A 16651-nucleotide genomic window follows, 5' to 3' on the forward strand; every position below is an offset into this window, starting at 1 on the left:
AGTTATAAGATGTCAAGAAAGAAGAGCTACCAATTCTAAGGCCCAAAAGAAAAAAACCAGAACTTTTTTTTCCCAATATCATTACCTCATAAACACACACACATAAACATATAAACACAATTACACAAAAACAAACAAACACACACAAATAAAAGAAAAAATAGATGTAAAAATCGAAGATTTACATGAGAAAGTATCTAGAAATTTCATAAAGCCTTCAAATCATAGATATTTCAAAATCTCAGTTTAGATTTAAGGGAAAGTTCTACATTATGTCACATACAAACACACAACTATTTTTATACTTTTACAGTAACATACATTAAGTTTGCTTAATAATTAAACTACTTTAGTGGCTCTGTGCTGATCTACTAGAAAATTTAGCAGCTTTTGTCAAAATGGTTGTAATATAGAGGGAGACTAGACTGAGAAGAAGAGGAAATAGAGGTAGAAAACTTGATACAAGAGAGCAAGTGCTTCATTGTAGAAGAAATGAAGTTGTTGGAAACTTGGAGGGGGAAACACAGTAATGGATTATAACTTTCTTCTAAGTAGATTCTGAATAAGCTGAAACTTGATTGTACAAATAAATAGTATGAACAACGATCTCCATGATTAAGTTGAGTGTTAATGCAATTGTAGAAGCAAAATTTGCAAATGGTCAAAGGATGGATAAATATATGCAAATGATGAGAAAATGATAGTTCTTTTTTTTAATCGGAAAATATAATGTTTTGGGAAAAAAATGTACTGTAATACTAATAATCTATTGATTTGTTTGCTTTTTACACCTCAACATACTGATAACACTAACGTCTTATTTCCAAGTTTGTGGCTGTTTTTTAAAGGCTCAAAGCAGCTTTATAAAGACCAGTCTTTTTCTTGTCGACAATGAATGATACAATTGTACTACACATTTGAAAAAAGAATCTAATCCCTCAATTTTTACTCAGCAAATCCTTAATAACTTAGTTTTGAATTACTCAACAATATTACTAATTCATGTGACTGTGTTGGTTATTTTGGGACATAGTGTTTTTGGGACATAGTGAAATTAAGTTACTAAAAAAAGGATTCAAAGAGCTAAAAACAACCTAGACAGCAGCAAAAAGCTAGACCATCATCTTTCTCCATCAATTGAAACATGGATCAAATCTTATTGTATGAAACCAAGACCAAATCACAAAACAATGCAGGAAAATGCTAAAAAAAACCTAAACAACAGATTATAAAATTCCAACAAATTAACTAAGAGCAAATCCCATAAAATTTCATGTCTACCAACAACAACAAAGTTGATTCTAACATTCACAGAACAACATTATATCATTCAAGTAGAAGAATAAGAAGATTGAGAAGTAAGGATTAAACTCACTGTTCGAATTGAGAGGGAAGAAAACGGCGCTGCTGGGTCTTCGTAGTAGCTGAGACGGTCGCGCCGACTGAGTGGGTCGTCGGAGATGAGAGCGAGACGGTGCTTGAGCTGCGTTATCGCCGTATAGCTGAGAGGGAGACGGTGCTAGCGAGCTGTGTTGCAATGGGAAAGTGAAAAGGAAAAGAAAGGAAAGGAAAGGGTATAAAGTAATAACTTTAAGATAAAAATTAATTATAATTATATTTTATAATTTTATATACGAAAATTCCGTGGGAAACCAAAATTATTTTTTATCAATACAGACGGATATGCCGTGGGAACAGTTAAAAGACAGATAAAATTATATTTTATACATACATACGGAAATGCCGTGGATACCAAAAATTATATTTTATACTTACATACGGATATGCCGTGGGTAACAAAAAGTCTATTTTCGCGCCAATCTTTTTTAGGTGGGAACAACATTTTCGTGAAAAAAAGTTAGAGGGAAAGAATAGTTTTCTTATTTTTACCTTATCCATGGCCAAGCCGTGGGTATTATCCACGGAAAACAGCCCTGGGTAAAAAAGCCGTGGGTATGTGCAATTTTTCTTGTAGTGTAAATCCAACCATTCATTTTTCAAATGAAAAAAAAAAATTAAAATTACAGTGATAATACAATGTGGTCTGAGTTTTCGCCGGACAAAATAATGTATTGGAGAGATCCTCTCCCAATTTCTTGCAAAGTTGTAGATATATATTTGTATTCTTTTTTAAAATATAACCCTTATTAATATACATAAAATGTAGTACGATCTTATAAATAGAGACATACTCCAAATAAATTATATGCAAGAGTATAGAGCAAAAAATTAGAAGGTTCCATATACTTATCTCGATTGACAGAATATCATATTTTTTATAGGTAAGATTAAAAATTTAAACTCCAAATAAATTACTTATTTGCCTTAAACATGAAATTTTATATCTTAGAATACTTAAAAAAAATTAAAATTAGTAGAGAATCAAATTGATCAATTATGCTGTGAAAGCTCTTTTTTCATATATTTAAAATCCAATACAACACTTGCTCTGAAAAGCAGTAGTAGTAGATTTTACAAGTGCAATACAACAGATGACAACTGTACAATTAACTCAACCAGCTGTATGTCTCCACGTGGCAATTTGCCATTGGACAAGATCTGCTATAATTCTTTTCAGAACCCACTCATCTTTAAAACAGCTTTTGCCAGCTAACACTGGTCACACAACAACGGCTACATTTTTTATTACTCAAATAAATTTTTTGTCCAATTCCTTGGGAATTTAAATTCCCTACGTGGCACGTGATATGGCACACACATTAATTACGTGGAAAATAAAATAAAAATAATAAAAATGTGACTATAAATACTATCATACCCTTCTTGTGACCCCTCACACATTTTCAGAGTAGAACCTTCACTCACTCTCTTCAGCATAAAATTCCTCTCTTTTTGTTATTTTCTCTTCATTTTTTTTTGTCTCTGCATTTTCTTTCTTTCTTTCCAAAATGACTAGGATGTCTTGTCTCTTGGGATTTTCTGTGTGTTTTTTGTTTGTTGGGTTAGTTGCTTCTTCTAAATTTGAGGAACTTTTTCAACCTGGTTGGGCTATGGACCATTTTGAACATCAAGGAGATTTACTCAAACTCAAACTTGACAATTATTCTGGTAATTAATTAACTAACTTAGGAGTATTAATTAACTATAAACATGTTTTTTTTTTTGTCTTTTTAAGGTTGTAAGAATGAGACATTTTATATTATTACATTATTAATAAACCTTATTGTTTCCTAAAACAGAATGTTCATTAAGTTAATACTGATTATTTAGAGTTAGATCTGGTTGTTAATAGGTGGTTTAATTAAAAAATTGATTTTTTTTGTTACTTATGGCAAAAAATATTGTAACATTGCAGGTGCTGGATTTGGATCTAAGAGCAAGTATATGTTTGGGAAAGTGACTGTGCAGCTTAAGCTTGTGGAGGGTGATTCTGCTGGAACTGTTACTGCTTTCTATGTAAGCAAAAAATAATAATTTTTTTCATATACTTTAAGTTTCTTTTAAGTTCTATTTTAAAAATGTTTATATGAAAAATGTTTTATTAAGGAAGTTTACTAATCAGTAGTACTATTTTATTACTCCTTCAGATGCTTTTTGTAATAATAGAATGTGGATTTAACAAAAGTTGATGTATCTGATTCATAGTTCATATATAAATATGAATCAGATACATTAATTTTTGTTGATTCAGTTGTCTGACGAGAGATAGTACTAACTTATTATTGATCTATAGAGATGATTTTCCTTTGGTATCTTGTCCAATATATTGCATAAATGCAAAGCTTAATGTAATGAACATTTGTTAAATGTGGACAACTAGGATCCATGAATGAATTGACTAGTGCTAGAGTTATCATTACTTATTAGTGCCATCTACTACCTACATGTTTTTTTAACTCTTGAATATGTATCCACATCAAATTAATTCTTGCATTCATTATATTTGTCCCTATATCTCAATCTTACAACCAATTTTCTTTATTGAAAACATGTTGTAATAATGTTATGCAATTTATTCCAAACTTTATTGCCCTTTATGAATGATTGTGACTCCACTAGTACCAATAATAATAATTGAATGTATCTATCTAACTTTGAAATTTGATCATCATTTTTTTATGTAGATGTCATCAGAAGGCCCAAATCATAATGAATTTGATTTTGAGTTTTTGGGCAACACCACTGGTGAACCATACTCAGTTCAAACCAATGTGTATGTTAATGGTGTTGGTAATAGGGAACAAAGACTTAACCTATGGTTTGATCCATCTAAGGATTTTCATACCTACTCAATTTTTTGGAACCAACGTCAAGTTGTGTAAGCACCTACATTATTATTATTATTATTATCCATATGTTATAATTTAATTAACAAATGTACTATAGTAACAATGTCACATTTAATTAATTTAAATTTCTAATTTTTTTTTTTAATAATGTGTAGGTTTCTAGTGGATGAGACACCAATAAGGGTACACACAAATTTGGAACACAAAGGAATTCCTTTTCCAAAAGACCAAGCAATGGGGGTATACAGTTCAATATGGAATGCAGATGATTGGGCCACACAAGGTGGACGTGTGAAAACAGATTGGAGTCATGCACCTTTTGTTGCTACCTACAAAGATTTTGAGATTAATGCTTGTGAATGTCCTGTGCCAGTGACATCAAATGATAATGCTAAGAAATGTAGTAGTAGTGAAGATAAAAAATATTGGTGGGATGAGCCTATGTTATCTGAACTCACTATTCATCAAAGTCATCAACTTATTTGGGTTAGGGCTAATCATATGGTTTATGATTATTGTGCTGATACCGCTAGGTTCCCCGTCATACCTGTTGAATGTGTTCGTCACCATCACCAGTGATATTTTTGGGTGCATAATAAATGGGGAGTTCGATTACTATAATTTTGGGTGCATAAATAAATTTTGAAATTTGCGACAAGAGTTAGATATTTATGCATTTGAAATTATAATTCGAGCTTTTTATTTTGATTTTGGAAGGGGTTATGGAATGAAACAAGTGTGTGAACATGTACTTCATGTGTCACATTGTAATATATTTATTTATTTTGCAATGGTATTAATTATGTGAATTATTTTATTCTATTGTTTATTGTGCAAAATCCAATTTTATTCTTGTGGTTTTATTTATTTTATTTATAAGGATTGTGGATCATAAAATATAAAAATCTAGTGAGATTGGTGGGGGAATGTGAATTTCTTTGGGAGTACGGCAAACTCACGGGTTGCTTTGGTATGGAGAATTTGGATAAAGTTAGAAAATAATTGAGATGGTGAAGCTAAACATTGTGGTCCCTAATATTTAAATTTCGAGGACCTAGATTTATGGGGTAAGGTTTGTTTCCATGTTCTGCGTGAATTATTCTTTGATATGGTCACAATGTTTTTTACCAAGGAGAAATTCTAAGGTAACAAAATAATTGGCCGATTTAGACTAGAATGAATCAAAAGAACTCTCAACTTCCCATTTAAACCTTTTTATCTTATTTTTCATACGTCAATATTAAAATGTCAAAACAAACTTCCAACAATAAATTGATCCACGTTTAAGTCAAAATAAAAAATAAATTGATCCACGTAATTCTTAAAACAACAAAAAATCAATACTCTCTCGGTTCAATTTCTAAGTTAAAAAAGATTTGATCTAAGTAATAAAGAAAGTTTTAAGCCATTAGGTTTGGTCTAGTATTCATCATGAGTTCGATTTCAAGCTCATTGTAAACAAAAAAAAAAAGATTTTGAGTCCCTTGAGTAGATGTTTAGAAGTTTGATTCTTAATTTGAGATTCTTAAATAGGTGGTGAGAAGTTTGATTTTTGATTTCTGCACGTATAAAAAAAAATTAATTAAAAACTTCGCACATGTATATCATAATAACACAAAAAAATATGTTGAAAGATACTTGAAATTTTACTAATGTCTTTATCTTTATCTTTTCTCGCACTTTTTTAGTTTGTTTTTTTCTCACAATTTTTTCGCTTATTACTACAACTTTAGACCTCGTTTTCCATTTGCACTTTAAGGACAAAATTTGACGATGGTCATCGAGGTCATGTCTGCCTTTAAAATTTCACAGGGCAGTGTCCAATAACTTTTGTCACTTGATCTAATAAACATGACAACAACCATTTGAGTCCGTGAAACCTATGCTTATAAGTACGGGTGGGCAAAAAAAAAATCAAAAACTGAACTGAACTGCAGAACTAAACTGAACCAAACAAAAAAAAAACTGAACTATAATTAACAGTTTTAAAACTAAAATGAAATAGTTTGGTTCGGTTCATGATTATCAGTTTGGTTCGGTTCGGTTCTCTTAATTGTTCGGTTCTTTTTAGTCAAAAGTTAGTTATAGTTTGGTTCAGAATCATAAAACCAAACCATTTTAACAGTTCGATTCGGTTCAATTTAAAAGACAAATGGTTCAATTCGGTTCGATTATTATGAATTTTGAAAACAGTTTGATTCAATTCGGTTCGGTTTTTCTTAAAAACCGAACCATGCCCACCCCTACTTATAAGTTATATATATGTCATTATGTATAATTGACATTTGACACCAATAATTATACACAAATATTAAATCCCATGCATGCATGTAAGGATTTTCATGTGTGGTGTGGGCCTATAGGAAGACTCTTGCGCATGCTACGTCCGGGTTAAAATTAAAATGGATGGTTAGTAGTATATGGGTCATCTTAAATCAGGGATGACGTTAAAAAGGTTGACATAAGTCCCTTTCTTAGGTCAAATGATTTAATTGAGGGCCATGTATAAATGATTTGATGAGCTGTTCATCAACTAAAAAACAAAGAGGAGCGGATTCTACTCCCATTTTATAGCATTCAATTATTTCATGTTGTTATCACATGTGATTAGAGTCATATAAGTGGTACTCGAGACAGGTAGAAGAGATTGAACGAGTCTCTTTTAGGTTAATCAGGGTTTAGGATTCGATCTCTGACTTAAAATTCTTTGGAAGAGTTTGTCGCTCATTTGAGTCCTACAAAACTCGAGAGTCATACCCGATTAAAAAAAAAGAGACCAAATCTATAATGGCGATTAAAAAGAAATTAAGAGTCATACAAGCAGGGATGGATCTAGACATGAAAATTTGGTGTGGCTAAAATCTTAAAGAAAATGTGACAAAAAAAATTTAAAAATGAAGAAACAATGAACTAAATTATACTGAAAATAAGATATAATATTGTTAAGTACAATACATTTACAACGAAAGTCGTCTACCATCCATTTGTTGAAAATGAGCTAAAATGACATCATTGTCAATTGTTGCAAGAACATCTCTTTCTATAAGAGTTACAAGACGGTCATTTAACCATTGATCACTCATTTTGTTACATAGCAGACTCTTTACTAAATTAATTCATAGCTGAAAAAATGTGTTCCACACTTGTAGTTGCTACCGGCAAGACTAAAGCCAACTTCAAAAGCTTATAAACCAAATCATATGTGTTGCACTTATTTGTTTCCACAAGTTTTGCACAAAGATCTAAAAGTCCTTTTAAATTTGCAAAATTTGTGTCCTCTCGAACATAAGAATTAAAGTGGTACAATTATTTTCTTTGACTAAAAATTGTATTTTTTTTAAGAAACTACTTTCTCCTACTTTAATTATAATCAAATATTCACTTTTTAAACTAATTGAATAAATGATTTTTATTTTTTTTTGCATTAGTTCTCTGATTTCTGGGCGAAGGGAGTCCGATAATACAGAGTCCGGCCGCGAGGTTAGAAAAATCTGGCTAAGAATTATTACCACTAAAAATCGAACTCGAATTCTACCAAACGACATGTCCTAAAAAAATAAATGATGTATTTGATGAATAATAATAATAATAATAATAATAATAATAATAATAATAATAATAATAATAATAATGAAAAATACTATATCCAACTTGTACCGACTAATATTATATAAAGAATGAAAATAATCATGCAAAATGGCTGTCTGGCTAACCAATGCCATACGATAACTACTCACACAATTTTTCTCTTTCACTACATATATTTTTATTAAAAAAAAAATATATGAAAAATCTGGTGTGGCTTTAGCCACACACAGCCCCTTAGTGTGTCCGTCCCTGCATACAAGTAGCAAGTAAAGGATACACACGAGTCATCTCTGCCATTGCGTGTAAAAGATACCCGATTAAAAAAAAAAAAAGACATACAAGTGGCAAGATACTTTGCCCCTAAGAACAATTTATGGCTGGATTGGTAATGCTCAATTTTTTTTTTTTTTTTTTTGGTACAAGTAATGCTCAATTTTTTTAATAAGGTTTAATTAGTATTTTGGTCCCTTAAAGAAATTTTTGGTTTCGTATTGGTCCCTTAAAGAATAAAAGTTTCACTTTGGTCCCTTAAAGATATATCTGTTTGCCAGGTTGATCCCTTCCGTTAATTTTTGTGAAAAAAACGTTAACTTATGAACAGTTAGCATGTGATTGTCTAAGGTGAATCAATATACTTAGGGGTCCACCATAAACTTCAATGAAATTTTAACTTTTAACCGTTTGATTATTTTATCAAAATCTAAACCAATAAATCTTGTAAAGTCTATGATATCTAATAGTGAACCATCAACAGTTAACTTTTTCTCCTTTTCTTCATCATCTTCCGTTTTTCATCTTCATCACCATCTTCTTAATATTCATCATTTTCACAATAAAAAAATCCAGAAATTTAAAAATCAAAACTCAATTTTTTTTTTCTTAAACAAAATCATTTCTGCTTCATCAAAGAACAAAATCCAAGCAAAAGTTTCTGCAAAATCATTGTGGCAAATCCCAAATTTTTTAGATATGTCTCATCTAAATAGCAGTTGGATGGATTTTGAAAAAGTAGAGATTTTGTATTATGGGCTATTTCCCAAATTTCATTGTGGCAAATCCCAAATTTCCTCGTCCACCATCGCATCGTTTCCATCAACCCTATAGATACCAGTGTCAGTTTCTTTCATCAAGTTTCATTTTTGTATTATGGGCTATTTCAATTTTCAATCTTCACTTTTTCTTTCTTGCAGATGCGTGTTGGTTATGGTGTGTGACTATGGGTTGGATGGATCTAATTTTTTTTTCTTCCAGATCTTCACTTTTTCAATCTTCACTTTCAATTTTTTTTTCTTTCTTTCGTACAGATCTGGTGTGTTGGATGATGATTTTGTTTATGATTTTTTATTCTTTCATTCTTTTTTTCAATCTTCACTTTTTTCTTTTATGATTGTGCTGATTTTTTTCTGGATTTTGTAGATCCATTGTTAATGAAAAATCTAATGGTTTATTTTTCATCAAAAAGATCCAACGGTTAAGATTAAAAAATATATTGAGGTATACGGTGAACCACTTATAATGTTAGTCCACCTAATATATTTTGGGTTGATAAACTAACAGAAGGGACTAATCAGGCAAACAGTGATATCTTTAAGGGACCAAACTAGAACTTTTTTTCTTTAAGGGACCAATGTGAAACTAAAAATATCTTTAAGGGACCATTTAACTAATTAAGCCTTTTAATAAAGAACAAAAACTATGCCCAGCATTGTGTAATGTATGACATGACAAGTGTGAGAATTATAAAATTCTTTGAGAGAGTTGCCGTCTATTTGAATCCTACAAAATTCGAGAGATTTAATCTGTGCAGTTGTGTGTGGAGGATATCCAATTTTTTTAAAAAAAAAGTCATACAAGTGGTAAAAGATTTGCCCCTTAAGAACAATTTATGGCTAGATTTGTAATGCTCAATTTGTGTTTTAATAAAGAACAGAAACTATAATGGCCAGCATTGTAGAACATATTACATCACAAGTGTATGAAGTAAAAATGTAAAATAAGTTGCGGAAATTATAGAAGCAACGACACTACACATTTTCAAGGATAACAAATTATTTTATCAATCAAATCGTTCATAATACTCTATTTAGTATCAATTATAAACATTTCATTTTTTTAAGTTTATTAAATAATTAATATATAGCCTATAAAATAGACTAGATAAATTAGTTAATCAATAAATCTACAGAATAATTTTTTATTTATAATTGAGACCAGAGAAAGTATGTTATACTCAAAATTAATAAAAACAAATCACTGGGGTTAAGTTCGAGTTTTTTACAAACTAACCATGGATAAAGTAAAAACTACTTAAGTTAACTTTAGATTGCTTAAATCATACATTAAAATTTGATCCCACAAGAAGTAATGTAGTTTACCCATTTTAGTTCACCCCATCTAAGTAGGTTGTTTAGGTTTGATCTTAGTTTTTTGCATATAAAAAATCGATTAGAAAGAAGAGAATTACCTTGTGTGTTCTATAAGTTTTTTGACATAGATTAGTTACTGTCAAACGATCGTGAAAACTTATAAGCTGGTAATCCCAAAAAAATATAATATATCATTAAACGATTAATAGACTTCATTGAAGTACAAATGATTTGGAGTACTGAAACAATATTTAGCCAATACATCACAATACAAGCGAATTCCAAACTATCGAGGTTTTAGGGCTCATTTGGCCCAGCTTTTTTTCTTTTCACCACCAGTTTAATCTGATTCGGGGGTCAGTTATGACATCAAGTGGTTTCAGCTTCCTCCCGGTCGCAATTGCAGGGGATCGAACCATGATCCTCGTTACCAAGTTCAGCGTCAATCATCACTGAACCAACTAACGATTGCAAGAAAGAAGTAATGTTTAAATACAAGGTGATGCCTACTTTATCCCTTCATAATTTGGGAGATTTTACCCATCAATCAATGAAAACAACAAGCCACACAAGTTGATTTGCATATAATACCTATAACTAACTTGTAACAAACTATGCATATGGTTTGTTCTCATTGGTTGATGAATAAATATCCCTAAATTATGCGATGATATCTGATTTATGAAAGAAAAAAAAAAGACTGATGATGATGCATTTGATCTAGTTCTGGCCTATAAGTAAAGTTCAAATTTATACGATGGTTTCTAAAAAAAATAGGGAAAATTACACCCACCTCCCCCGAGGTCTATTAAAATGACACTAACACTCCTTATAGTTTAAAAACTTACATTAATCTCCCTTAAGTTTATATCAAATATACAAACACCTTAGACCATCTCCAATGGTGTAGTACCTATTAGGTACTCATGGTACTTATTAGGTACTACCATTGGAGCACAAAACATTTTAGTACCTAATAGGTACTACTTCTAATATAAGAACTCTCTCTCTCTTCTTTTTATGGGACCCACTTTATTTAATATATTCAAAAAAATTTAATTTGGCAATATTATTTTAAATTAAATTTTAAATTTTAATGATGTGGAGTTATTGATGGGACCCATTTTAGAACTTTTTAAGAAATGCTCCATTGGAGGGGTTGAGTACCTATTAGGTACTATTATTAAAAAAATAATAAATTGATGATGTGTCTATGTGGGACCATTTAAGTACTCAAAAATGGAGTGCTCCATTGTGGATGCTCTTATTAACTAACACCGTTAACTTTCTGTTAACTTCTTTTTTATTAGTTCAAGTTCTATTTTTTTTTTACTACAGTTTGTTAAAAGAATCCTAGAAACCTTACCAAAAAAAATAAAAAATCATAGAAACGTACAAATTTCTGAATCAAAACAACAATCACTAAGCAGGCACCACACACAATCACAAAACTAAACTAAACAACCTCCAAAACACTACAACAACTATTGACCAATGATGATATACTATGCTAACAAATGTTGTGGCTCAATCCGAAAAAAAATAGATCAATTTTCACTTCTATCTTCTTATTTTTGTTACTGATTCGTTGATATGCGACATCGTTGATATGTGAAAATTTTAAATAATATAGTGTCAATTTGTTGATACAAGAAAACAATAAATATCCAATTTATTGGGCTCGATATTGAAAGAAGGTTAGTTTTCTTTCTCCTTCTTCAACTATAGAGAAACCCTAAAATATTAAATTTAAATCAATACAACTAATGATTGTTAAACTAAAAAAATTAACGGAGAATTAACAGTGTTAGTAGATAAGGGATATATTTGTTTGTTTGATAAAAATTTAAGGGAGGTTAGTGTAAATTTTAAATCTAGGGGGGATGTTAGTGTTATTTTAATAGATCTCTGGAAAGGTGAGTCTAATTTTCCCAAAAAATTATTTACATGGGCTCTCAAACTTGACCAATAAGTCCAATGTTCAAAAACTCCCTTCAATTGGGCCCCATGATAAATAAAAATCAACAATAATTCTCTGGAGATGTTTGTTGGTGCACCTATACATTTTCTTTCACCTCCAATCTCTATCTTCTTCCAAACTAAGGAGCTATCATATCACTTTGTCATCTCTATTTTTTTAATCGACAATGCTAATCAGAAGCACTAATTAGAAAATTAAATATAATAAAAGAGTTTTAAAATCTATGTACTTTACATTTTAAAAATATAAAAAATACCCTTTTTAAAATTAACCTTTTTTTTAATCAGTGTCCACAACACTAGTTAGTATAATCATTTTTTTATTCATTTATAAAAAAAAAAACATATCGAAAAAATTTTAAATCGTCGTACTCAAACACAATTTGGTTTATATTTAAACCCCCAAGTTATTATTTTCTATGCCACGTTAATCTTTGAATGTATTAAAATTACAAACAAATTGACAAATACCTTATTTATTAATTATTTTTGGTGAACGAAGCCATTTATACGTAGTCAATTTAATTATCAAAGATGTTTTTAATTAGGAAAATCAGTACGTAAAATTATGAAAAAAAAAGATATACTAAATATCTATTTGCAATTTCGATATATTTAAAAATTATTGTAATAACGAATTACACTATCAAATAAGTTGGTTAAGTGGTGATTGACGCTGAATTTGGTAGGGAGGATCATAGTTCGATCGCCGACAACTTTGATCGGGAGGAGACTGAAACCACTTGATGTCAGAATTAACCCCCGAATCAGATTATGCGATCCATTGAGCCGAATACTGTGGTAAATAAAAAAAATAAAAAAAAGTTGTTTGCCCATATTTTCTACCTAACTTATTTCCTTCCACTTTCTTTTCTTTCCTCCCACTTTCTTTCCTAAACCAATTATTTCCTCGCGTTTTCTTTCCAGAACCAATTATTTCCTCCCGTTTTCTTTCCAAAACAAACAAACCACACATGACTTGTCTTAAAAACGATGATAAGCGGCCCCAAGAACCCTAGTTTGTTGTCGGTGTCGTTTTGACTTTTGTCTCCTCAAAATAAAACTCACATCTCTGTTTTCTTCCTCATTTTCCCATTTCCCAATATGCACTCATCCTCTTCACATTGATTCTTTCATCTTTGAAGCTCTCTAAGGAGCGCTTCCATTTTCTCACACCCTTTCTCACCAGTAACCCAATTACTCTCCACCTCCACTAAGGTACTTTTCATTCTTCTAATGTTCTTACTTGTTTTGAAATGAAGGGTTTTTCTGTTTTGTTTTGATTCATGTAATTTTTACGTTTTTGTTGAATTTTGTGTTTTTCCTAATTTTAATGATGTTACTGTGTATTGAAGCCATGGCCCATTTGCAAACTAGTCAAAAATCCACAATCACTGGTTTGCATATATATACATCCATTATCCATTTTGCGCCTTAGAATTTCACATGTTGTTTGTACTTTATACTGTTGAACTTTGAATTGTGCATGTTTGGTATAATAGTTGATTTTCAGTGAATTGATTCCGTAAAATTGAGTCCGGTTAAAAGTGAGTTCAAGGTAAAGTGATTTATGTTTGAATACATTTGTGTAAAAGTGAGTTGAACGTTAAATTTGAGTGTAAAAATCAATTCTAGAATCAAAAGTTTCAATTTTTAGGTTCATGTTAGAACTAATTCTAAAGGCTAAATCAATTCTACTCGAGAGGGGAATGATGGTTAATGTATTATGAAAGCTGTTATGGAATGATTAACACATTAATGAAGGTTCTGTGTCTCGCTCTCCTGATAGATAGGTTAACAAATTGGGTTACATTGAGTGATCTATTGAATTGATTACACATGTTTGTCTAAATTTTACATTAACATTTCAGATTTATGTCACTTCTGCTATTCATGTCACATTTTTTTGCCGGCAAAAAACTTTCTTATCAATGCAAATGTCTTTGACATATTGCTGTTGATAAAATCCTGACAAGTCGCCGGAAGCATAAGTACATAGTCGTTCAATGTAGAGCACTATGTACTATTGGAACCTCCCTTGTCACAAAATTATTACTCTTCATTCTGTCCTGAAAAATTTTCTTTTGGTTTTCGCTACTTTGATCTTCTCAATGGAATAAATGTGTATGTTTCTTGATTGCATACTTTTGAACTCCATATATTTTTTTTTGAAAACTTGGTATCTGGCCTCAGGACCGACTAATCCAAGGGGACCAATCCCACCGCCCACTTGCGGGGGGCCCATTTAAAGCCAGAGTTTTTTTTTTGAACTCCATATCTTTGACAGAATTATCACTTGACATTGCATTGAAAAAGAGTGCTGTCGGGTTTGTTGGCTAGAAATGGGATCTGGATTCACTGCAGTGGGAAAAGCACGCATTTTCATGTAAATAGTGTTGGCTGCTAATCTAAGATTAAATGGTTTAGATTACAGAATAGCAAAATCAATTTTAAATGATCTTGATCATTTTGAGATCGGACAGTTGACATTGAAAACTGCGCGACGCAGTTAGTGTACCAAATCCAGCGGGATAGGAAGTTTCTGGTCCACACAAGTACAATTACAAAAATGCAATTTTCTGATATGAATTGAGTGATTTATTGAATTGATTAGACATGTTTGCCTCAATTTTTATATTAACATTTCAGAATTTTTTCCTGTTCATTATTATGAAGTGTAGTGAGTGCTACTTGCGTTGAATTGCATATGTTGGCGAAAACTTGTGAAAAAGGGGATGGATCTAAGTCCCTGGGTAAGATACTGGCAAGATGGAGGGAATATAATGCCCAACTTGAAGCCTCCTGCAACGACGGAGACAAGCCTGTTCGAAAAGTTGCAGCTAAGGGATCGAAGAAAGGGTGTATGAAAGGTAAAGGAGGGCCTGAAAACTCGCGGTGTAACTATAGAGGTGTTAGGCAGAGGACTTGGGGGAAATGGGTTGCTGAAATCCGCGAGCCTAACCGAGGGAGTAGGCTATGGCTAGGTACTTTTCCAACTGCCATTGGTGCTGCTTTTGCTTATGATGAAGCAGCCAGGGCAATGTATGGTTCTTGCGCTCGTCTCAACTTTCCTAATGTTTCGGTTCCCAGATTCTCCGAGGAATCTTCAAACGATTCTCCAGATGCAAATCACTCTGGTTCCTCAATGACAGTATTGACAAATACTGAATCCATGATAATACCAAATAACTCAGGGATAGGAGGTGACGACGATACTGATATGGAACCTGTTTCCTTATCCGTAAGCGTCAAACAGGAGAATGAGGAAGGTGAATCAGGATAACTTTGTTCCTTCCTTCTTGTTCATGATGTACATTTTGCATGCTGTGATTTCGATATGGCATGTATATTTAGCTCTTGTACTGCTAATTATCAACTTAGGAGTAATGAACCTTGATGTTTAGACTTGTAGATTTGCAATTGTAATTTGCAAAACTAAAATGAACTTGGTTGGAAAGTGGCCTTATGCACTCTTGATAAGTCAAGTTTTACCTTATAAGATATGAAATGTATTCTACATTTCTTCGACATTTTGTTCTTGTCTCTAGTATATGTTTTTTACTGCATAATGTATGATTTGGCCTGGTAAGATTTTATTCAATCACTGATGATCACACTGATTTTTTTGGTAACACTCATCACAGTATCACACTGATTTGTATGGTTTGGTTATAATAGGATTGTATGAAATGGCTGTTCTTTGAATGGAATAGTTAATAGTATATCAAGAAGTTTTAATTTTTTTACCAAATCTTATAATAAATGTTTTTCATGATGAATCTAATGTGATATTTAAGTTTCACGACTTCTTATCTTTTACATGAAAAGTATTATTATATTTAATTAAAAATTAACTAAAGGTGAAAATGTTAACATTTACAAGAAAGAGATTTAAGTTCTAGAATTTGAGCGTGTAAAATCTTAAAATTTTAGATATGTATAGGACATTTTCGAGTTCTACAACTTGAACAAGTAAATTACATGTTCGAGTTCTAGAACTTGAACGTGTAAAATCTTGAATTTTTAGATATGTATTAGGGGTACTTATGTTGACATCTACAAGAAAGACATTCCAAAGTTCTTGACCTAAAAAAGTGGGTGTGAGTCGTTGAGGGTGGATGTTGATCAACATCTTCCAAAAGCGGGTGACTCATTCTAAAACCTTCGTATGAACAACTATCTCTAACGGGTTCGATGAAACATTCGGTCCTATTTAAATGCGTCTCTAAACGTGTCTATGAGATGGTTTGTCTAAGTGATTGTGACCTAGGGTGATCCGGGGTCCAGTTCAAAAAAGGTTTGTTATGAATCATATCAATTTGGCATATAGCAAATGCTAGATTTATGCCTTTAAGAATAATTGTTATATGGTGGGAGCTGATAGCTCCAATGGCAAACAGTTGTTAATGCCATATTATACATGCTATGATGATTACTGATCCGCAGCTATCTAGTGTTAGTTATGAC

At 31.5% G+C, this 16651-nt stretch overlaps 2 protein-coding genes and 1 long non-coding RNA gene across 5 annotated transcripts; all 3 read left to right on the forward strand.

Moving 5' to 3' along the window:
• Positions 1-2788: 2788 nt before the first annotated feature.
• LOC123899414 (xyloglucan endotransglucosylase/hydrolase protein 9-like) lies at positions 2789-5072 on the forward strand. Its single transcript, XM_045950529.1, has 4 exons — positions 2789-3069; positions 3317-3417; positions 4086-4279; positions 4406-5072. Exons 1-4 carry the CDS (start codon positions 2910-2912, stop codon positions 4827-4829), a joined length of 879 nt encoding a protein of 292 aa, XP_045806485.1. The 5' UTR covers positions 2789-2909; the 3' UTR covers positions 4830-5072.
• Positions 5073-8537: 3465 nt separating this feature from the next.
• On the forward strand, positions 8538-9190 carry LOC123898912. Its single transcript, XR_006805461.1, has 2 exons — positions 8538-8950; positions 9029-9190. It is a non-coding gene; the product is annotated as an uncharacterized LOC123898912 (long non-coding RNA).
• A 3987-nt stretch (positions 9191-13177) lies between these two features.
• Positions 13178-15714, forward strand: LOC123899058 (putative dehydration-responsive element-binding protein 2H). Of its 3 annotated transcripts, none has more exons than XM_045950109.1 (2): positions 13178-13402; positions 14834-15714. In XM_045950109.1, exon 2 carries the CDS (start codon positions 14892-14894, stop codon positions 15465-15467), a length of 576 nt encoding a protein of 191 aa, XP_045806065.1. In that variant the 5' UTR covers positions 13178-13402; positions 14834-14891; the 3' UTR covers positions 15468-15714. The 3 variants fall into 3 exon arrangements, with proteins under 3 accessions (XP_045806065.1, XP_045806064.1, XP_045806063.1); XM_045950108.1 differs by having other exon boundaries at positions 13179-13402; positions 14866-15714; XM_045950107.1 differs by having other exon boundaries at positions 13181-13402; positions 14861-15714.
• Positions 15715-16651: the final 937 nt, after the last annotated feature.

The sequence above is a fragment of the Trifolium pratense genome, linkage group LG7 (genome assembly GCF_020283565.1).
Source record: "Trifolium pratense cultivar HEN17-A07 linkage group LG7, ARS_RC_1.1, whole genome shotgun sequence".
In the NCBI taxonomy this organism is placed as follows: Eukaryota; Viridiplantae; Streptophyta; class Magnoliopsida; order Fabales; family Fabaceae; genus Trifolium; species Trifolium pratense.